This window comes from Callionymus lyra, chromosome 18 (genome assembly GCF_982586985.1).
Source record: "Callionymus lyra chromosome 18, fCalLyr1.hap1.1, whole genome shotgun sequence".
In the NCBI taxonomy this organism is placed as follows: domain Eukaryota; kingdom Metazoa; phylum Chordata; class Actinopteri; order Syngnathiformes; family Callionymidae; genus Callionymus; species Callionymus lyra.
This window is the reverse complement of record NC_141835.1, coordinates 16,682,204-16,702,636: the sequence shown is the minus strand read 5'-3', so window position 1 is coordinate 16,702,636 and position 20,433 is coordinate 16,682,204. Positions and strand designations below refer to the sequence as shown.

Below are 20,433 nucleotides of genomic sequence, written 5' to 3'. Positions count from 1 at the left end.
TAATAATAATCGAATAATATGTAATAATAATGAATAATATCACCAATTTCCTATGGTCAAAATGCTTCCAACTTTAATCAAAATCGAATGAAAGATGAAAAGAAATAAAGTATTTGCACACGTGCTTATTTTATTAAATTATGAAATACTTTCAGGTCTGGACAGTATTTAATCAAAACAAATGGCTTTGTTTACAGGCTGACATCCAATCAGATTATCATAATCACATCAAGGCAGGAAATCGGCGGCGTGTGATTTCCATCAGAAATAATCTTTATAAAGTTATATGTATGTCTCGTTTAACAGCACGACTCACTCCTAGAATTTAGACAAAGCGTCACTTGAGAATTCCCCCAAATCATCCTCGCAGCGTAGTCCAGGTTTACCCAGGTTCTTGAAGGCAGCACGGTAAATGACGTCATTTTTTTTGTTTTGTTGTGGCAACGTGCGCTTGACAACGACGTCACATGAGAGAGTTCAAAGACGCTCAGTGGAATAATAAAAAGGGGTTTATGATAAAGTCGGTCTTGTTAAAAAAAAAGGTCGAGATAAAATTTAAGCCAATTTAAAGCTTCGTGAGTGCAGGTAACACAACTTTTAACTGTTTTATGACGACAATCGTGCACATGTGAGCTTGGTTTGATTTATTTCGGTAGAATTGTTAAAATGTGATCCTGGTGAGTCCTTTTTTAAATCTTTTTACCAAGATAAGTTTTAAATATTTGCCCTTATTTGACATCAGTGTGAGATTTTGACAGTGTAAATGTAATATAATTTTAACTTGACACTGAAAACTGAAAAAGACACGAAGAAGAATACTGTGTGAATTCATTTGAAATAAAAAGCTACTTGCATGCCATTGAATTCCTGGTCACAGTGAGAAGAAGATGAACTACGGTGCTCTGGTGAAGGAGGCCATTGAGCTTCTGGACAAGATGACAGTCAGCAAACTGGCTCTGGATGATTTCCTGGAGGAAGTTATGGGGCAGCAGGAGGTACAACAACTGTCTGAGACAATGCAAGTCTTTAGTATACCTGAACACAACCTGTCTTAACAGGTGGAGAGTCCACAGCAGAACTTCCTACTGGAGGTGGTCTCTGGCTGTGTGGAGCGGAAGAAGCTCATGGACATTATTGTGGAAACTTACTATGGACAGAAAGGAAAATGCTTGTTTAAGAGCGAGCGCACACAATTTGTGGGTAAGTGAGGAGGTTGTGTGCGGGTGAAGACCAGGACTTACTCCTCCCGATCTATTCTAGTGGTCTGTTACCTCGCCACCTTTTCCCTGGATGACCTGGGTATCAAGGTGTTCGGGACCATCCTCAAGTCTCTGGACATTAAGAAAATGCACTCGGTGAGAAACAACAACAACAGACATAATGACGACGATGATGATGAAGGGTATCTTCTTTCTAAGTTCATGGGCTTCTTCTTCGACAACTTGACCACCTGGATCCCTGATGAATGGAATACAGTCTACGATGTTGGCTATGTGGAGGAATACTTGATCAGACCTCTGCTCAGGTGACCAATCATAGGGGACAACATCATCCTCTTCTTCTTCATGGCTGTGCGCCTGGCGGTCCTCTTTGTCTTCTTCTCCACCTTCTCAGTTGTATCGTCATACTTTCGCAGGTGGCGCCCTGACATGGAGGTCCTTGTAGGTCAACTGGCCGCAATGTTGGATGTAGGAATCCCGATAAAGACGGGTTTGATCAAGGTCACACAGCCTCAGGAGTTCACCTTCGCTAAAAGTCGCCCTTGTCCTCGACCTTCGACCCCACCCCAGGTTGTTCTGGCGGAGAAACACAAGCCGGTATGACTTCAGTCGACTTATTGCCGCGAGGTTCACTTCACCACACTCTTATTTTGAAGGTGCCCCAGTCTATCTATAAACCTCCCAGAGAGAAAGTGATCATCGAGGAGATGAAGCAGAGGAACCAGCAGATTACTAAGGTACATTTGGAATAACTAACATTGTTTAATCCCGACTCAAGTTAACCAAAATATTACTTGAATTAACAACAAAAACATGTCTGACTAATCTTCTCTCACGTCCTGAATTATCTGAACCAGACTCAAGCTAAGTTAACTTCAGGTTAGAACTCAATAAAACTCAAATTGAGTCATCAACCAACCTGGTGAAAGAACATAACCTAGCATCAACTTTCTTAACGACAAACTGGCTGAAGTCTAGTTTAACTTAACCCGGCTTGATCCCCTCATTTAAACTTATTCCCCATGACGTATGCACCGGTTTAACTGAACCCTGTTTGACTCGAGCTTCATTAATACATACCTGTGTACTGTAAGCAGAAGAAAGGACCTTTAATCGACTTACTCAACTCAGCCAAAAGCTTCTAATGAAGCTTCAGGTCATTGTGTCCTCTGAAGGAACTCCTGCTGGAAGCAAACAGCAAAGCATTCAGATGCACCAACACACAGAAGTCTGAACAGGCGGAGGTGAGTCATTATGACCAGTACTCACTCTGATGATTGACAGTCACGTTTTTCTCTGTACCGCAGAAAATCATGGCCCAGATCCAGGAGGAGATGGACTCAAAGCTGAAGTTTGACTCGTTTCAGTCGATGCAGCCGCCGGCGTCGACCTGGGTGAGACGAGTTCTGAACCAATAGGAATAGACTTGTCTGCTGACCCCACTGATGTGACCCCTCTAGGAAAGCATGCCAGTCAGGCTCAACAAGGCGGCCGTCAAACGCGGCAAAGTTCTGGGGGAACAACAGTTGCAGGAAGAGCTGAAGAAGTAAGACGCAGCTGCGTTTAACTCATCCTACTCTGGACGCCATTTGTAGCGAAGATGTTTTTCTGCACGGTGTGTGTGCTTCAGGATCGTGCACCTCCAGAGGGGGGGCGGAGAGTCGTCTGCGTTCCTACACTGGCAGTCGGAAATGAAGCAGAAGGACCTTGAGGAGGAGCTAGCACGGATGGAGCGCCTCCGACTCGGGGCTCGGAACACGGACAGGGAGGCGGCCCAGGCCAAAGCCCGGATCACAGAGCGGAACCAGAAGACGGTGCAGCTCATGAAGGAGCAGGTGAGACGCCATAGTAGCCTCAACGAACTTGACGAACTTGGCAAATAACGCCGACTACCTGCTTTGGCCTGCAGATGGCGACGCTGAGGCAGCACGACATGAACGGGAGCAGAGTGTCGGATCAATCGATGCCGTCGGACGAGGACACGGACACACACGTACAACATCGACACAAGTTGGTGTTCCTATGACGACCTAACGAGAACTTTGTGTCTTCAGGAGATAATAGAGAGGAACTGGGCGGAGCTGGAGCAGAACCTGCTGAGATACATCGAGAGAGACAACATCTGAAATAAACTTTATTTTCACTTTATTAGTTTGAATTTCTTTGTAGGTGGCTTTGTGTAGTTCATATCGGCTTCTGAGTCTTTATATATGTCGGTTTGTGTTGTGGTCAGTTGTGTTTGTAAAATATGTGTTTTAATCATTGATTGTGTGTGTGTTTTCTTTTTAGAATTTCACGTGTGTGTGAGTCTTGAGTTTACTAAACTTTGTAGCTTGAGTTCCAAGATGTGTGTGTGTGAGTGTATGTGAGTGTGAACCCATGACTGCTTCTTCCCAAAAAACAACTGACTCATTATTTCCATTTAGTTAGTTACTGTGAGCATATGTGTGTGTCTGTGTCTGTGTTGGTGAGTCTGTGTGCGCACACATAGTCACTCGAGAGGATGATGACCTCGAGCTAAACCATGGTTTAAACTCTCCACTCACTCATATGGATGACACAAAAGTCTCTAGTAGCAACAGCAGACCTTCTGAATCCCCCCCCCCCTCCTCTCCTGTCCTCCTCCCAACCAAAGCAAAATCACATGATGTGGACTTTGTCACATGACGCTGGGCGGACTGATCCCTGAGCAGCCAGCAGCGTTTTCCCTGTTTCTCAGTCCACTGGGTCGAGATGCTGCCGCCGGTCCGGGTCCGCTGCTGAGAGCCGACGATCGCAGTAGGAGGATGGAGCGACCTGGAGCTCTGCAGGTTGTCTTTGCCGCCTGCATCATCGGTGAATATCACTTTTCTATCTTCTCATGATCAACTTCTCGGGTTCTTTATCTACTGCATAAATCACAAAAAAAACAACCTGGACAAACCATAAACATCAGACGATTCAAGGCCCTTTTTAGTTTTAAGGAAAACAAGGTGATGAAGAGAGTGCAAGGTGATGAAGAGAGTGCAGGCAGGGTGGAGACGACTGTAACATGAGAGCAGCATGTGTGTAAGTGTGACGAGTCACGATTAGTAAGATAAGAAATGATTGGAGGACAAATATTTGTATATATATATATATATATGTGGAGAGACAGAGATGGACCAAGAACGTTGGAGACGAAGAGGATGCTTGACATGAAGGTTTGATGTCACGATCTGTACAATGAAATCTTCCTGCATCAGTGGTACTGTTTAGAAGATGCACATTGTTAGACCTTTTTTAAGAAGGTTTTGCGGAAGATCAAAGGGAAGGTGGAGGACTGATGAGATGGAAAAGAGGTTGGATACTGTGATCAGGGAGTTTAACTCTCGAACACATGCCAAACAAAACTTTATTTATTGTTAATAACAGGAAATATGGGTTTAAAACTCTCTGGTTTCTCTACCTGTTATCATTTTTACTGTCTTTTCGACTTGTATTGAATTTCCTTCTTTAATTGCTGGTTTTTAACAGTTTTAGAAGGTCACATATATAGTATTTATATGAACTTTATTAGTTAAAAATGAACTGACTGCAGATCCTTAAAGATCTTGCAGGCCACATAAAATGACTTGCCGTGCTGGATTTTAACTTTTGTAAGTTTATCTCATCTGTGGACTCCTTAGTAAATATGATTTTGGCTTTTCGACTTTGGCTCCTCACGAAGGGTATCAGACAGTTTTTATCATTGAAACCTCAGAGACCTTATGAGTTTGAAAAGTTTCATAAAACCGAATCACATGACGTGGTCTAAATTCATTTCATGAGGAACAACCGGAGCACATGGCTGATGTGATTAGAACCACAATGTGAGCTCTGTTTGGTGCTCGAACCTGCAGCCGAGACCAGAACGGCAGCTAGTTAGCTTAGCGTGACCGTGTAACACGGAGGTAATTGATGTCGATTCTTCTACTATTTCTCACACCTACAGTTTCACTGTGATATATGTTTGACAAGCCAAGATTTCTTTCTTTCCTTCTGTTTTGTAATTTACAAATGAACTGTGGGTTAACTTTTGCTATTGGTCGCACAGTCTTTCTCCCTTCAAGTATTTGAAGGTCATTTTTGTGTAATTATGTTAAGGGATGGTGGTGAGCCAGACGACCCTCGCACCCACTGTGGCCAACACCACCATGGTGGAGGACTTGACCGTGACCCCCATCATCAGCACCACCCCGGGATGCTCCGCCTTCAACGTCAGCACGTGTGAGCCATGTGTGCCCGGATCACAGTACGACAACAGTGAGTGACACAAAACTCCTGTCTTGTCCTAAACAAAAACACTTTTATGAATGTTATAAAAGTGAACCATGCATTGTAGGCTGAAAATATTTCTGGAGTTCATTCTTCTGACCTCCAGACACGCTGCTGTGTGCATGTTGCCGGGACCCGGGTCTCTGTCTCTTCCCTGGAGCGTGTCTTCCGTGTTCCACCGGCTTCTTCCAGCCTCTGGCCGGTCAGCAGAGATGTCTTCCCTGCGACCGCGGCTCCTACACCAAGTAACCCAGCAGAGATTTTGTCCTCACGTGGGCGACTCTTCAGCTCTGACTGTCATGTGACTTCAGCTTCACAGGAAGCCCCCTGTGCCAACCCTGCCTGCCCGGATCCTTCAGCAACAACACGGGGTCCAACACCTGCACCAGCTGCTCCCCAGGTATTGAACCCTCACCTCACCCCTGAACTATTGAAAGACTCAGCAGGTGTTTGTTGTCTGTACTTCAGGGTTCTTCGTGTCGCAGCACAGCGCCACCTCCTGTTCTCCGTGTGCAGCAGGAACCTTCTGCAAGTGAGCTTCATTTTTTTGTGTTGTTGGATAACTGTCAACAAACCACAAACAAACACACTAGAGTTGAAGGTAACACAATACATGAACTCCAATGGAGCAAAAGTACTTATTAAAAACTGTAGTTTTACTTGAAGGAAGTTAGGTGTGCTCAGTTTTGTCTTCTTGTTTTCAGTTAACAACGATCATGGGGAGGAGATTCTAGTTAATATAGTATTTCAGGAATAAATCTCTTACTTTCAAGAAAAACTAAACAAGGAGACCCAAGAGTAAAAATACAACAATACAGTTCAGATAAATGTCAAATAGAGACAATGTTAATTCCAATACTCAGTTTGGCAAATGCAAAAGAGAACAAAGTAAGTAAAAAACTCACCAAAGCAAGGAGTAACTACAAACGCTAACCGAAAAAATGCCAGGAATCGTAGGAATCACATACGTGGGGAACAAGGAGGTGTCAGGTATTACCAGGTGGAACTGAGCTGACACTGGTCTGGGGAAAATCCAGAGTTTAGATAGGGCTGAGGAGCTTGTTAAATTGCTTTGCGTACTGCCAAATACCCGTCTACTTCCAGCGAAACAGACCGTAAAGGGCCGGGACAGAATGCAACAAAGCAAAAAAAGATCTTATTTTAAACTCAAGGCCAAGTTCGACCTGTCAAGTTATTTTTATTTGACCTGCAAGAGCTGTTGGAGAGATAGTTGCTCAGAACGAAATAAACATTTATCGAAAACCATTATAAAAGCATCATTTTGTTTGCGAGGTAAACACACAAACACGTCACAAAACTGACACCAACACTGACTGAAGGTTGTGTGTCTGCTCAGCTCGTCGGGCTGCTCTCAGTGTCCGCTGTGTCCCGGAGGATCCGAGGCCCTGCAGTCGGGCGCTCGGGCCTGCACACCTTGCCGTCCAGGTAACCCCTCGCTCGCGAGTGTTGCAGGCCGGTCCAGGTGACCTCTAGTTTTGGGCAGGTATGCACAAGCCTCCTCGTCAGACCATGTGTCAGATATGCAGCACCGGGTTCTACCAGGCCCACTGGGGTCAGGAGAACTGCCTCATCTGCCCAGAGAACCACTACTGCCCGGTGAGTCTTCTCTTGAAATCCAAAATTCAATGTCACACGGAGAAACTACATATTTTTTCTAAGTCCACCCTATACAGCGAGGCAGAGAATAGAAGTTCTGCCACCATATATCCTACCCTGGCATAATTTAGAAGCTTTTCATTGGTCAGTTCCTCCCACCAGTTCAAACCGCTGACATTTTTAAGGAATATATGAAGTTACTGTCACGGCTTGACTGTCACTGACCCTGCCCTGTCCTGCACTCAGAGTCCAGACGTGACCCCTATCCTGTGCCCCAACGACGCCTTCTGTCCGGCGGGGAGTCTGGGTCCCGGCTACTGCATGGAGACGTTCTTCCGTAAAGCAGGAGAGACTTGCGAACTGGCCCCGGTCACCATCGCTCTGTTGGTCATCGGAGGTGGAGGTGAGGAGACATTAAACATGTTGTGTCTTTGAATGTTTTTTTTGGTCTTCTCATTGTATTGTATTGTATTGTATCTTTGTCTCCCTCTAGTGGCTCTGCTCTTCATAATCTTAGTGGTTGTGCGGCGGCGGCGGGAAACAGACGGGGAGTTAGCCGTGGCGCGAGCACCATTACTGGGAAAAGAGAGACCTCAGGGCCGCTACTACGGAATTCCCTGTGATGCAGAACCGGTCTACGCCGGCTGGTGAAGCGACACTCATCTGTACGGACACAAACGGACGAACTCGAAATGTTTTTATACGTCACTTCCTCTGCAGCATATTTGTCGTTTCCTCCTGGACTTGGTTGGATGTTCGAATGTGATACATGAAACACTCAAGACGCACTTTTGTATTTGAATCTTTGTGCTCATTGTTGGACCTATTTAGAAATTGGGGAAAGCTTTACTCCGAGTGTCTGAATATGTCTGAGCTTCAGAAGAGCTTGGCGCCTTTAGCTCAGCTCTTTTTCTTTCAGCAAACCTGACTTATTAAAAACATGTTGTTCACAAGACTCTTAACGAAACAAAAGCCTCTGGTTTTGCACATTTTTTAACATAGATGTGATCATTGATCGTGTATTATCTACTATGGACCAAGGCCTCTGATTTAGAGGAGCTGATCCTCATTACTTTTATTTAAACTAATTCACTTTCTTTCCTTTCGTAAGCTTTTTTTTCCACATGGATTTGTAAAGATTGTACAGTTTGAATTAAATAAATTGACTTCAAAGTTCAACTCTTCATAAGGACATCCTCACTCACTTTGACACCAACAGGCACAAATAAAATATAATTAAATAATAATAATAATTTGAAATAATCAATATATTAGTATCAATGAAGTGAAACAGCTCGAACTGACACTACATTAGAATAATAATAATAGTCCATATAAGTTGTAATGTAGTCGTTGTTAATTGATTTATAATACTTTGGTTCAGGCACATGATATATTTTATTTTTCTTATACTAATGTGAAAACCCAACTTTTCTGACTCACTCGCATGTTCCAAATGTTGAAGTCTTTCTCTCCAAGATGCAGTAAGTCTCTCATCATGAGGTTTTGAAGTTTTTACTTTAAAAAAGTTCTCCCCCTTCAGAAATTTCGGCAAACAAGAGGTTACGAGAGCGGAGTGCAGTATGATGTAATAATAAGTGTTACTCCTCCCCACCCATCGGTAATCGTGCCCCACTTTGGTTATACGACAAGTTTCTAGGAGGTGGAGACTTCCAGGATTGAATGACGCGCAGTGACAAACCTTGATGCTTGACCAATCACAGCAGAGTAGTGGTGGTTGGAGTAAACGAGATTTCATCTCCAGAAAAGTGTTTTAGGTGGGGCTGGGTGGGGCTTAAGCACATTTTTTGATCTAAATATTTAAATGTAAAGCGAATTTCGTACAAAACAGACACATACAATAGAAGTCCAAGATCTATTTGAGATACATAGTTAAAACTCACCATATTAACCACTAGATGGCAGAATCCCCAAATCCATCACTGTAGTTTTGTCCCTAACGAGAATCCGTACTTCCTGAGTCTTTGGAGGAAAGATGGCGGCCGTCCTGACGAGGTCGCTCCGGGGTGAGTCAAATATTTAAAATTCACTCTATAAACTTGACTTGATGTCTCCTGGCTCTTTAAATCCAACAATTCTCAAACGACAAAAAATACCGTCTTAACTGATGACGCCATGGACGTTTTAAAAGGGATAAAAGTGAGCTGTTGCTAACTGTCAGCTAACCTCAATGTTGTCCTTTTGCGGGTCAGGTTTGTCGCGGTTATCTGTCGCCGTCTGTACCAGACCCACAAGAGTTTCTCAGCTCTCCACCCTGATCCAGAACCCACGTCTGTGCACGCCTGCCTTCCCGGCTGTCAGCGCTCCACTCCGGCATGCAGCCTGTCTCACAGGCCGGTACAACATCTTACAACGGTAAACCATCGATACACAGTAAAATACACACAAAATATTGTGTCATATTTTGACCACCACATGCAATAAAAAATGTTTGATCATCTTATGGTAGGTGATTTATTTAAGATCTTCTTTTAACCATACTTTAAAGGGTTTAATGTAGAAGGAAAGACGTTTTTATTTGTTCAGGCTTTTCCTTGATTTTCTGGAACTCCTGTTGTGTTATAATTTTTATCTTGACCTTTAAAGTATATGCTTTATTGAATATTGTTTTGATTGTTTAAGCACTTTGTGACCCTTGTCTGGAAAAGCGCTATACAAATAAAAAATACTTACTTACTTACTTACTATAGCCTGATTTCTGCTGACAGGTCCTGCAGATTACCAATTATTATTATTTTATTCTATGTTGATATATCAGTTTTATTCGTCATCTTCTTCCCGTTAGATTTTGTCTTTCTCTTTTAAAAACAGGGAAAATATTTGTGTATTCATCTCAAGCTTCTTAGAAATTAAAAGGTGTTGATTTTTGTGAACCACCAGAGTCTCCGCTCTCGTTCCGTCCGCGACTCACCAGCCCATCAGAAATCTGACGTACTTCAGCGTGAGGAAGGGGAAGAGGAAGAGCGTGAAGGCTGTGACTCAGCGATTCATGAGGTTACACTGTGGACTTTGGATTCGCCGGCAGGTATAGGGCGCATCTTTAACCGTCGTCAACAGCGTTCTGAAGGTGTGTAGCTGACGATGGATGCTGTCCACAGGCGGGGTACAAGAAGAAGCTGTGGAGTAAGAGCCTGGCCCGGAAGCGTCGCCTCAGGCAGCACGTGTTCTGCAACAAGACTCAGTCGAAGATGTTGGAAAAAATGACCGGCAAGTATTGGAAAAGGAGAAACTGGTACGTGGACGATCCGTACCTAAAGTATCACGACCGGGTTAACCTCAAAGTGTAAAAGTCTGTTTTGAGAAATCATTAAAATATTTGCATCAACGCTGTTTTTTTCAATGTCGATTCTTGTAGCCAAAGGTCAGAGGTCACAGTGTTTCATCCTTCAATTTCATCTCAAAATCACAAGAGTTCAGAGTTCAAGTCGTTTATTGATGACAGAAATGTTTAAAGCGCACAGTGAAAAGCATATTTGACCAAAGTGATTTTTTTCACCCACTAAAAGAAAAACCTTCTTAAGTGATTTTAGGCGCTCTGGCCCGCCAGAACTACAGACGCTTGTAGGATTAAGTGTGTGTTTGCAGAGTCTTAAAAAATCTTTTTGATAAATCAACAGAAGTCATGCAATGATGAACACTTCTCTGAATACTAGTGGATGAACACCAACTGTACCGACACTTCCACGAGCACAACTACTGCTGACACACACACACACACGTGTGACTGATACCAGAGTGTAAACACGACAGCTGTACCTGAGAAGAACATATGTGAGATTGTGTAGTTTATAAGTGACACATTTTTTTTAAATAAACATTTTATTTTGCGCCACAATAAAAAAAAAAAAAACAGGTGAAGTTGACACTTAGTTTAGACTGATATACTTTGTTCTGAACAAACTTCTGCAGTAGTTAGTCGCTGTCAAGAAACGGGATGAAATGACTCCAGAGTCAGAAAATGAGGATCTCCTCCAAGTCTATGACGGATGACTGAGCTTCAATTAGTGTTTCTACTTCCTGTCTTTTTGACCCTCGGCGTCAATGCAATCGCTAATGATCAAAATGTACAGCTCAGTTGAAACCCGCCATATTATGGATGCTAACACTATCCTGAATCAAACTGCATCACTTAGCAGTAGCATGTTAAACACGAGATGCTAGCGCGTCAACGAAAAAGCTGCTTTGGCTAATGAAATGGAAAATTGTCTTTCCAGATTTCTTTGTCGGACCATCGATCCTAACTTCTTGTGTGACTGCGTTAGCTTTGTGTTGCGCTAGAAGCTGCTAATGAAGGAGCCATTTCATCCCAAAACACATCTTGTCCAGCTTATTTTTAAGTGCAGTACCAGAACTCCCCACTAGTCTGAATGGTCCCCCTCACTTGTGAACATACTCGACAATACGCTGTTGAATCTAATGAAATCGTTAAGTGTGTCTTTTGAATTCAGCGGCTGCTGGCTCCTTCCACACCTGTAGATGGCGCAACCACCAGACGTTACAGTGGATGAACTAAACGTCGGTAAACACGGTTGAGCGAAGAAGCGATAATGTTGAGAAGGGCAGTCGTCGTAGCGTATTTACAGTTTAGTGCAAGAACACGAGTGTCGTTAAGGCGTCATCAGAGGTGCGAGGATGACGAACTAAAAACGTTGAAGGCATTCAGGAAGAATCGTGAAACAAACACTGTACGTCGACAAGAATGTGACGCCACACGTCCAGAGATGCAGAGGTGTGTGTGTGTGTGGGGGGGGGGGGTGCATGGGGTTACTACTATAGGTCACTTTGGTATCGTCCCAAAGCTGCTGCGGCCACCTAGCGTTCTTTTCGGCCTTCCAGTGTTTTTTCGTTTACATCTCGCAGCAGACGCGGCGGTAAACAGTGTCACATGGCTTCACTGCTGGAGGAAAAGGCGCTCCTGGATCTGGTGAGGGGCCTCAGGAGCCGGTTAGGAGGCTGCTGGGATGAGAGGAAGACTCGGGGTCAGTTCAGAAGGCGACAGATCTTCAGATGTCAGATTAGAAAATGCAGTCAGATTGAGGTCGACCTTGTTAGCTTGTTGATTTTTAATCCTTTTAAAACAGAGGATTAGCAAATTAGCAAAGCAAGTGAAGCATTAATATGATTAATATTAATATTATTATTCCATGTTTGAAAGATTCAAATTATGTTTTGCTTATTAGGATGTTAAATGTTATTTAAAACTTTTTTTTTTTTAAATGAAAGGCAGATTATTTTCAGAATTGTTGTTAAATATTTCTCAGTATTTGAGCAACAATGACAAAAATATTCTGTTGAATTCTGTTTTCAGTTTTCCTCGTTTCAAACCCCAAACAAATGAGCATTTTACTTTAATTAAATATGATTTTTACTCTCACAATTGTGATGTGTGCATCTAAAAGGAATTTGCAGAACTAATATCCTCTTTTTTTTACATTCCTGGAGACGATTGCTAGTCCTATTTCATAGTTATTAACCCTTTATTATTATTATTTTATTATTAACCCATAGGCCCGAAAACAAATGTGTTTGTGGTATCCCTTGTGTCGTCTCTGGATCAAGGTGACCCGGATGCCCGAAAATAAAATGTGTTTTTGGTATCCCTTGTGTTGTCTCTGGGTCAAGGTGAATGACCCCTGGCTTCAATAAATACATATGCAGTGGTGACCCAGAGATAACACAAGGGATAATAAACAGGAATTCAAGATAGATAATACATCTGATGGATAAATGTGATTGTTACACAATCATTGTATCTGTTGTTATTTTAGAGATATTTCATTTGAGAAAACACTTCTTTGTTTGTTGTCAGGACACTTTGTGCCTGGATCACGACTCTGGTCCAGGAGGGATCAACAGCTGCAGGAAGGTTTCGCACGACTAAAAATAAAAGCGACAAGACTCTTAAGGAGTCACTCGGGGCGACGGTTTACGATTCACTGATAATAAAGTTTCCCTCAACAAAGAGTCTCTGTGGCTGCGAAGTCATCAGTCAGAGTTCCGGAACAATCCCACATTGACGGTCCCGGCACAGAACCAGAGAGGTCCGAATACACTTCCTCAACAAATACCAACACTGTGAGAAGATTATCTTTATAATCTCTTAACTTTTTATATCAGTTTAATCTTAATGTTTGTGAATACCATTTTTAGATTTTTTTTGTATTTATTTAAATTAAGGATTTTCTCCTTATTAAATCAGAATATGTTATTTATTTCTCATTACAAAATATAAATTCATACAGAAATTAAGATTCAAAATGTTTTTTTTAATAATTGATTTTAATCCTGACTAAATTATTTTCGAAAAATAAATTAAATGTTTAATATAAAAGCATTTTTTAGTAAAATATTCATAAAAAAAACATTTTTTTAATACATTTTTCTGGAACACACGATAATGACTGGAGTTAAATATGAAACATTAGTTATTGGATCGTTGTGAATCACCACCACGTGCGTCATCGAACTCTTTCATGCCACATTTCCACTCAAACAGCAAACGTCAGCCGAGCAGAAACCGTCTCCGCTGGGCCGCGATGATGCAACTTCACAGCAGCCACAAACAGCCAATCGGCGGACCGGAACTCTCGGGGCAGCAGCTGGACCGGGTCGGCCCGGTTACCTCCGGAGCTTTTCTCTTCATCAGCCGGAGCTGTGGCGAGCTGGACGCCACCTGCACCTCCCTCTGCTCCTCGCCCTCCTGCGGGTCATCGTAGGGCTCGGGAGAGGGGGGCGAGTTCTCAGAGGGAGCGGGGATCTTCCGCGGGGACTCTCTGGAGTCCCCCTGGTCCAGACCCAACATCTCATACTCAGTCATGTCAGAGTCGTATCCTGCACGAGGAGAAACTGTCAGAGCAGCTGCTGCTTCAGCTCCAGGGGGTTGAGGAATCGCACCATCAACTCTAGACCGCAGAGTTGTGATAAGACCGAACCAATTAGACGCAGAGATGCTTCCTTCCCTCTCATGTCACAACCTTCTTTCATTCTCCCGCTCACGACACGTCACCTTCCCTAGCCGCAGGTAAACCAGGATGTCTCTGAACAAACAAGCCTGTTCTGTTCACGTGAAACAAACAGTGTGTCAATAAAGTTTCCTCATTTGAATCCTCGTCTGGATGATGAACAGAAATAAACATTCACATGAGCTAAATGCCCCGCGGGTCTGATGCGAGCTCTGTTCGTAGGACTTTTCCTTCCCCCGATCAGGAAGCCAGGACTGATTCCGAGGGGCGACTCAGGAAGTTCAATATAAGAGGGCTTAGAGGAGCAGGAAAGACCCGAGTCACGGGTCACGATGTGGTTCTGGTGCGGCTCACAACACTCACCTTCGGACTTGCTGCGCGTCATGGGTCTGCTCCGGTGCTGCCTGGGCGCCGCCGGATCGGCCTCGGCGCCGCCGTCTGTCAAGTCCTGGCACGAGGACAGATCCTGCATGCTGAAGCTCCTCAGCCGGTCCGACAGAACCCCCTGACCCTGAGACATCGAGGTGAAGAGCTCAGAGACACTTCAGCCACTAAATCATATAAATGTCTTTTTATTTGATCACAAGTTCATTAAACACAGAATGAAATGATGAAATAAATGTAGGAAAATTAATGGTGAAAACATTAACTTTAAGCAAAAAAACGTCCAGGTTTTTGGGAAAATATTTAGAAATGCAAGAGAAATATTAAAAAAAAAAAAAAAGAATTTCACAAACAGGCACAAAAACACAAAACACATGCAAAGACACACAAAAACAGAAATACGCAACCACAAGCAGGCACATACACACAAATACGCAAACACATAGGCACATACACACAAACACAGAAATACGCAAAACAAACAGGCACATACACACAAACATACAAATACGCAAACACATACAATTAGTTAGTCTTTGTATCCTTGTCTTTGTTGTTTTTCTTTGATCGATGTTCTTTGTCTTTATCTTTAGACTTAGATTGTGTCATCTTGTTCTTTCTCTTTATGTCCTTGTTCTTATTTTATTTTGATTTTATTTTATTATTTTTTTTATAAAAAATTGCTGTATGTATTGGCTATTGGAAAAAAAACAGCTTCCCGAAGGAGACCTCCTGAGGGATCAATAAAGTTTTACCTTACCTTACATACACACAAACATACAAATACGCAAACACATGGGCACATACACACAAATCCATAATCACTCAAACAAAGATACATTAACACAAATATAGACATGAACACACTTAAATATAAAAAAACATACATCAACACAAACACACACACAGGCAGGTACAACCACAAAGACATAAACACACAAAAACATATGCACACAAACACACACACCAGCACATAAACACATACAGTACATAGACATAAACACATGCATCCACACACAAATACATAAAAACACAAACATACATAAATACCATGAAGACACGCATAGACATAAACATAAAAACAACCATTTAAACCAACACACTTAGACATAAACACACACACACACACACACACACACACACACAAACACTTTCTGCTCCAGCAGGTCAGAACAAAAGTAAAAGTTGTGAGTCTGCAGTACCTTTGTTGCTGCCATCACTGCAGCGGTGGCCGCCACGTTCAGACCTTTCCTGCCGTAGTGCACCAGAGTGTCGTAGCTCTTGTCTTTGGCCTGCAGGATGTAGTCGTCGATGTCCTGCACGACAACACAAACGTGTCAACTACACACTTGTCCTCCTCGTCGTTGAACCTCAGGGTTGTTTTACTGATTTTATTTTGGTGAAAACTGGACTTAAATGGGCGAAAACTGGAGTTTTTTTGTGGAAAAAAGTGTGGAAAATTAAATTTTCACCATCTTTGGTTATTTAAAGCAATCAACAGCTCAAAATAGTCTCTTAATTAGTCCATCAAACATGTCTCGTTGTCCTCATGTGAACATTCCCGTGAGTAAACAGCTCAACACAAAACAACTCTTGTTCCTAAGACTAATTTAATTTAGTCCCAAAAAAAGAGCTGAGTAATTAACTTACAGAGAAAATGTTTTCACTCCAACATCTGGGGGAAAGAAGGAAGGACAGAAGGAAGGAAGGTCTCTCACCTTCTCTTTAGAGGACAGCGTGGGGTGGACGAACTTCCTGTAGAGAACGCTGGAGCCTTTCGTGTACGGCGACAGCAGCCACACCAGGAAAGCGATCTTCAGCTCGTAGTAGAAGGGAATCCTGGAGGCAGAGGTTGATACTTGAAGAATCTCATCTTATTATTGAAACTGTTGCTGGTGTTTGTGTTCACTTGAGGCCATTTTCACCAGCGTTGTTTTTGTTTAACTCGTTTATTATTTGTCCGGGAGTCTGGTGGTTTACGATTAAACAGATCTTAAATATTAAACCGGGCCCTGTGGATGTTGACCGAGGAAGTATGTGAGTGTTTGTGCGTAACCGTGACGACTCACCAGCACAGAAACATGTCCGTGAACACCTCCACCGTCGTGAATAAAGCAAATATGATCCAGTACATCATCCATTTCACCTGGAAAGACGAGAGACGACCGTTAGAAGGTGAACCACAGGCTGAGCTCCGGGCGACAAAAAGGTCGTACTCACGTATTCTCTCACGTCTTTCGACTTCACAGCTTTGTATGACGAGTAGGCGGGATAGAGAGTACCGAACACCAGCCTGGAACATTTGAGGAACATATTGCATTACAATTAAATGAGAAAACAGAAAAACACTGCAAGAAGACAAGAAGATTTAGCTGTATTATAGTTTTATATTAATATAAATACATGAATGCAAACAAATAGTTATTTACCCAAAACTATAAAGTCAGAAAATTCTAATGCAATTCAATCCAATATTTGATCATTTTTTAAAGCTGAATAAGATGAAGAATACACACATATATTTACTCCTTATTCAATTTAATTAGAAGTAACTAAAAGTAATATTGATCAGGGTCCCCTGAACCTTTTGCCCACAGACCAGTTTTTAACATCAGAATTATAGTCATTATAGTAAAAATAATATCATAACTATAATACATTATAGTTTTATAATTACGAACGTATTAGTACATACAAAAGGGAACCAGGGCATTTTATAAATGAATACATTAAAAAATAAAATAAAATAAAAACGTTTGAAAAGAAAAAGCTTATTTTTAATCTTTGCAAAATAGTAAAAATGTGTGGTTGAAAGTCTGCAATGCAACTCAAAAACAAATCTAATATTTTAACGTTAAAAATAGATCTTTTATTTAAAATGTAATTTTTTACTTTTTATTTGGGAAAAATAACTTTAAATCACGGGTCCCCAACCATCAGACTTGGTTTAATGTCAGAATTACAGTCATTATAGAAAAAAGAAAATCATCTTGACGTGAATCACAGGCTAATTTAACGTCCGAAGGAATATGATCTTTTTTGAAAGCAAAACACATTTCAGAGAGTAATAATCAATAGAACAAGTTATTAAGGAAAGTCTTGACGTGACACAAGTGGAGAAACACATGTTTGATTATTGCCAGAAATCTTCATCCAAATGTTTTCCAGCGGGATCTCTGGGCTCGGTCGCATGAGTCACGAGTTAAAGCCCAAAGATTTCCTTCAGTTGTCGTTGGACACGAGACCTTCTTCTGCACACGCACCGTCTTAAAGCAGGAAACGTATGGAGATAAAGTCGGGTGGAAACACTCTCAGCTCTTGTGCAAACAGACACGTTGTTGACTCTTGTTTGGCCCTTAACTCGATAACCTTTTTCATTTACAGATGGACCAACCAACGTTTGCCTGACAACATCGATATATTCTACAAATTAAAGGCTTGACAATCATTTTTTTTGTTGCTATTATTGATTTAGAACTTATTTGAATTGTTCACGTTCAATATGTTCATGTTCATTTATAAAGTATATTTTCAATATAATAATATATATAATAATCATAATAATGCATAATAATGCAAAATAGATGGATGGATGGATGGATGAATGAATGAATGAATGAATGAATGAATGGATGGATGGATGGATGGATAGATGGATGGATGGATGGATGGATGGATGGATGGATGGATGGATGGATAGATGGAAAAAAGTTTAAAAAAACAACTAAAAGGATCAACACCTGGAGAGAATTTTATTGGACCTAACACTAAACCTTGAGAGACACCAGGAACTATTACTTTTCAGGATTGCTTAACATGAAATATTATTAGAAGATAATTATCTCAATATGTCTAAGGATGTATTAATAAAAACAAAAGTAACCAAAATGCAGAACACCACAAGATAACATCTAATATTGTTCCCCGGACGTGTCATTAATCGTTATATTTGTTTTACTATAAACAGACATTTCTATATTCTAAATATCAATATATTCTCATTACATATTGTTCATGACCGTATTTAAAATTACAAATACAGACTTACTGTACTGGATATTTGCAGAGTCATGAGCTAACATGCACTAAGAGATAGGGCCAATCATTGATCTCTGAGGAACACCTCTGGGAGAAAATGATAAGCAGACTGTGTTAAAGAATAAACTTGAGCCAAGGCTTTCCAAAGTGTTGCTCAGACCCGGACAGCTGGTTTCTGGAGTGATGACTCGTCACATTTGGACTAACACCCCCTGCAGGTGACAAGACTCCGGGGCAAGATAAAATTAACCTGCAGGTTTTCTCGGGGCTTCTATTTGCGTTGCGGGGACACCTGTGTCCAGGACCTCAGTCCAGCAACAGCTGCCAGTGAACATGATCATGTTGCTGACCCACATCATGTTGCAGCACCACTTTAGACCCGGAGTGACTGAATAGTCTCGGGTCAAGACTGATCCTCAGACTAACACGGTTATGTCATGTATATTTAATAAGACTCTCTCTCGCCGTCTTTGTCTGTCTTTAAGTCTCGAATCAACAAAGAATGTTTACTGTTGATTTCAAGAACGTGTTTGGGAAGATTTTTTTTTTTTTCCTTGAATTATTGTAACCTGAGCCTTGCTGACCCATCCCATTGTTTTCTGACACACAACACTCCCGATGACACGTAGAGGTGAAAAGACTCCAAAAGGATGACAATAATCCCGGTCCGTAACAGTGACGTCACCCGGGGTGTGTAATGACATTTAAAAGAAATGCACACAAAGACTGTGGCTCTTATAAATACACAGGCCTTGCAGCAGCGCTGTGTCTAACGCCACTGCTTCATCTACTGCTGTTCCTGTCAATAAATAACACCCAAGCGACTCCATTTAAAAGCTCGATCAACGACCTTAAACGTCACATATTATGAGCGCTTTTTTTTTTTTAATCTCCCCTGGACGTCTTGCGGCACCAGCGGACGTGACCAGCCGGAGACCCGTGAACGCACCACGGGTGAGTCTATCATTTGACCAAAGGGCGTCATGAGTGAAATATTAATAAAAAAATGGACTTACACCACAAGTCTTGAGATGATCCAGGAGACCATTGCGCCGGACAGGCAGACGGGACGCGCTGTCTGCGGGGAGGAGTTTCCTCCGAGAGAGTCACACCAACATGATGCGGGGTAAACACGGACGAGTCCCGCTGCCGCCGGGAGATGGCGCTGTTGAGCTGGCGATTAAATGGCGTTTTTATTTTTAAGTGCGCTAAAAATAATCTGTTAATATATCCTTATATTTCAATATCTGCTGATCCAATTGTATAAAACACACGTTAAATAAAATAACAGAAAATAAATACTCATATGCTAATAGTTAGCATTACGTCGCTAGCATCATATAATTTAATTTATTATTTTCTTACATTTTTTGGTTAAAGTTAAATCGACACTTTAAAAGAAAAAACTGAGCAGCAAGTTCTGAGCTAAATGTACTTTATACTAGCATAGCAGAACTAGTTTTATTTTAATTTTATTTAAACTTTTTTTCCAACCCAAAGTGAAAAGCCAGTATAGAACTGAAACCAATGGATACATATTTATAGGTAAAATATAGCAGTGTGAGGAATCATTTCACCTTCTTTTTTGAAAGTCAGCCAAACTGACAATATTTATGTGAAAATTAAATTTAAATAAAGAACCATCAAAGAAATAATAGTGGAAGTTACTCAACTGATGATTTTCTTTTTGTCCTTTATTCACCAATAAAGTCAATTGACCTGACATAAACCAACGTTGCTATGGTTTCACTTACATAAATGTCTTGCATACATGTATGTTTGACAAATAAAATAACTTGAACTTGAATAAAGTTCTGAAGTTGCAGGAAGTCATTTAAGTCGACTTTGAAGTTAATCGTCAGAAACACCACATATTTAACCAACAATCTTGACCTAAAGTCAAACTATTGTGTCAC

The 20,433-nt window shown here is 41.6% G+C and overlaps 4 protein-coding genes across 5 annotated transcripts; 3 read left to right on the top strand and 1 right to left on the bottom strand.

The window, feature by feature from the left end:
• Window positions 1–336: 336 nt before the first annotated feature.
• cfap99 (cilia and flagella associated protein 99) lies at window positions 337–3,353 on the top strand. Of its 2 annotated transcripts, none has more exons than XM_087779863.1 (13): window positions 337–408; window positions 878–995; window positions 1,059–1,200; window positions 1,261–1,355; window positions 1,419–1,525; window positions 1,637–1,817; window positions 1,877–1,957; window positions 2,396–2,464; window positions 2,528–2,614; window positions 2,681–2,766; window positions 2,851–3,055; window positions 3,130–3,213; window positions 3,275–3,353. In XM_087779863.1, exons 2-13 carry the CDS (start codon window positions 888–890, stop codon window positions 3,344–3,346), a joined length of 1,317 nt encoding a protein of 438 aa, XP_087635989.1. In that variant the 5' UTR covers window positions 337–408; window positions 878–887; the 3' UTR covers window positions 3,347–3,353. The 2 variants fall into 2 exon arrangements, with proteins under 2 accessions (XP_087635989.1, XP_087635988.1); XM_087779862.1 differs by lacking the exon at window positions 337–408 and adding an exon at window positions 488–585.
• Window positions 3,354–3,957: 604 nt separating this feature from the next.
• Window positions 3,958–7,845, top strand: LOC148060747 (uncharacterized). The gene is made up of 9 exons (XM_087780072.1): window positions 3,958–4,055; window positions 5,325–5,483; window positions 5,602–5,740; window positions 5,807–5,895; window positions 5,964–6,027; window positions 6,853–6,941; window positions 7,000–7,112; window positions 7,359–7,515; window positions 7,606–7,845. The coding sequence occupies exons 1-9, from the start codon at window positions 4,007–4,009 to the stop codon at window positions 7,761–7,763; spliced, it is 1,017 nt and encodes a 338-aa protein (XP_087636198.1). The 5' UTR covers window positions 3,958–4,006; the 3' UTR covers window positions 7,764–7,845.
• A 1,236-nt stretch (window positions 7,846–9,081) lies between these two features.
• Window positions 9,082–10,458, top strand: mrpl35 (mitochondrial ribosomal protein L35). Its single transcript, XM_087779945.1, has 4 exons — window positions 9,082–9,139; window positions 9,326–9,488; window positions 10,014–10,158; window positions 10,232–10,458. The coding sequence occupies exons 1-4, from the start codon at window positions 9,109–9,111 to the stop codon at window positions 10,418–10,420; spliced, it is 528 nt and encodes a 175-aa protein (XP_087636071.1). The 5' UTR covers window positions 9,082–9,108; the 3' UTR covers window positions 10,421–10,458.
• Window positions 10,459–10,545: 87 nt separating this feature from the next.
• Window positions 10,546–19,688, bottom strand: reep1 (receptor accessory protein 1). The gene is made up of 8 exons (XM_087780124.1): window positions 19,534–19,688; window positions 16,700–16,772; window positions 16,549–16,625; window positions 16,198–16,318; window positions 15,682–15,795; window positions 14,459–14,606; window positions 13,756–13,964; window positions 10,546–12,089 (listed from the first exon to the last, which is right to left on the bottom strand). The coding sequence occupies exons 1-8, from the start codon at window positions 19,563–19,565 to the stop codon at window positions 12,015–12,017; spliced, it is 849 nt and encodes a 282-aa protein (XP_087636250.1). The 5' UTR covers window positions 19,566–19,688; the 3' UTR covers window positions 10,546–12,014.
• Between the last annotated feature and the right edge of the window lie 745 nt (window positions 19,689–20,433).

Bases quoted from the DNA above. Each gene is read 5' to 3' on its own strand.
- cfap99 (XM_087779863.1), top strand. From the start codon at position 888: ATGAACTACGGTGCTCTGGTGAAGGAGGCCATTGAGCTTCTGGACAAG. The intron at 1,356-1,418 runs GTGAGAAACAAC...CTTCTTTCTAAG, and splicing joins ACATTAAGAAAATGCACTCG to TTCATGGGCTTCTTCTTCGA. The intron at 1,818-1,876 runs GTATGACTTCAG...CTTATTTTGAAG, and splicing joins TGGCGGAGAAACACAAGCCG to GTGCCCCAGTCTATCTATAA.
- reep1 (XM_087780124.1), bottom strand. From the start codon at position 19,565: ATGGTCTCCTGGATCATCTCAAGACTTGTGGT. The intron at 16,319-16,548 runs GTGAGTCGTCAC...CTCTGCCTCCAG, and splicing joins ACGGACATGTTTCTGTGCTG to GATTCCCTTCTACTACGAGC. The intron at 12,090-13,755 runs GTAACCGGGCCG...CTCTCATCCCAG, and splicing joins TGAAGAGAAAAGCTCCGGAG to CAGCCTCCTAACCGGCTCCT.
- LOC148060747 (XM_087780072.1), top strand. From the start codon at position 4,007: ATGGAGCGACCTGGAGCTCTGCAGGTTGTCTTTGCCGCCTGCATCATC. The intron at 5,896-5,963 runs GTATTGAACCCT...TCTGTACTTCAG, and splicing joins CTGCACCAGCTGCTCCCCAG to GGTTCTTCGTGTCGCAGCAC. The intron at 6,028-6,852 runs GTGAGCTTCATT...GTGTCTGCTCAG, and splicing joins GCAGCAGGAACCTTCTGCAA to CTCGTCGGGCTGCTCTCAGT.
- mrpl35 (XM_087779945.1), top strand. From the start codon at position 9,109: ATGGCGGCCGTCCTGACGAGGTCGCTCCGGG. The intron at 9,140-9,325 runs GTGAGTCAAATA...TTTGCGGGTCAG, and splicing joins CCTGACGAGGTCGCTCCGGG to GTTTGTCGCGGTTATCTGTC. The intron at 10,159-10,231 runs GTATAGGGCGCA...TGCTGTCCACAG, and splicing joins GACTTTGGATTCGCCGGCAG to GCGGGGTACAAGAAGAAGCT.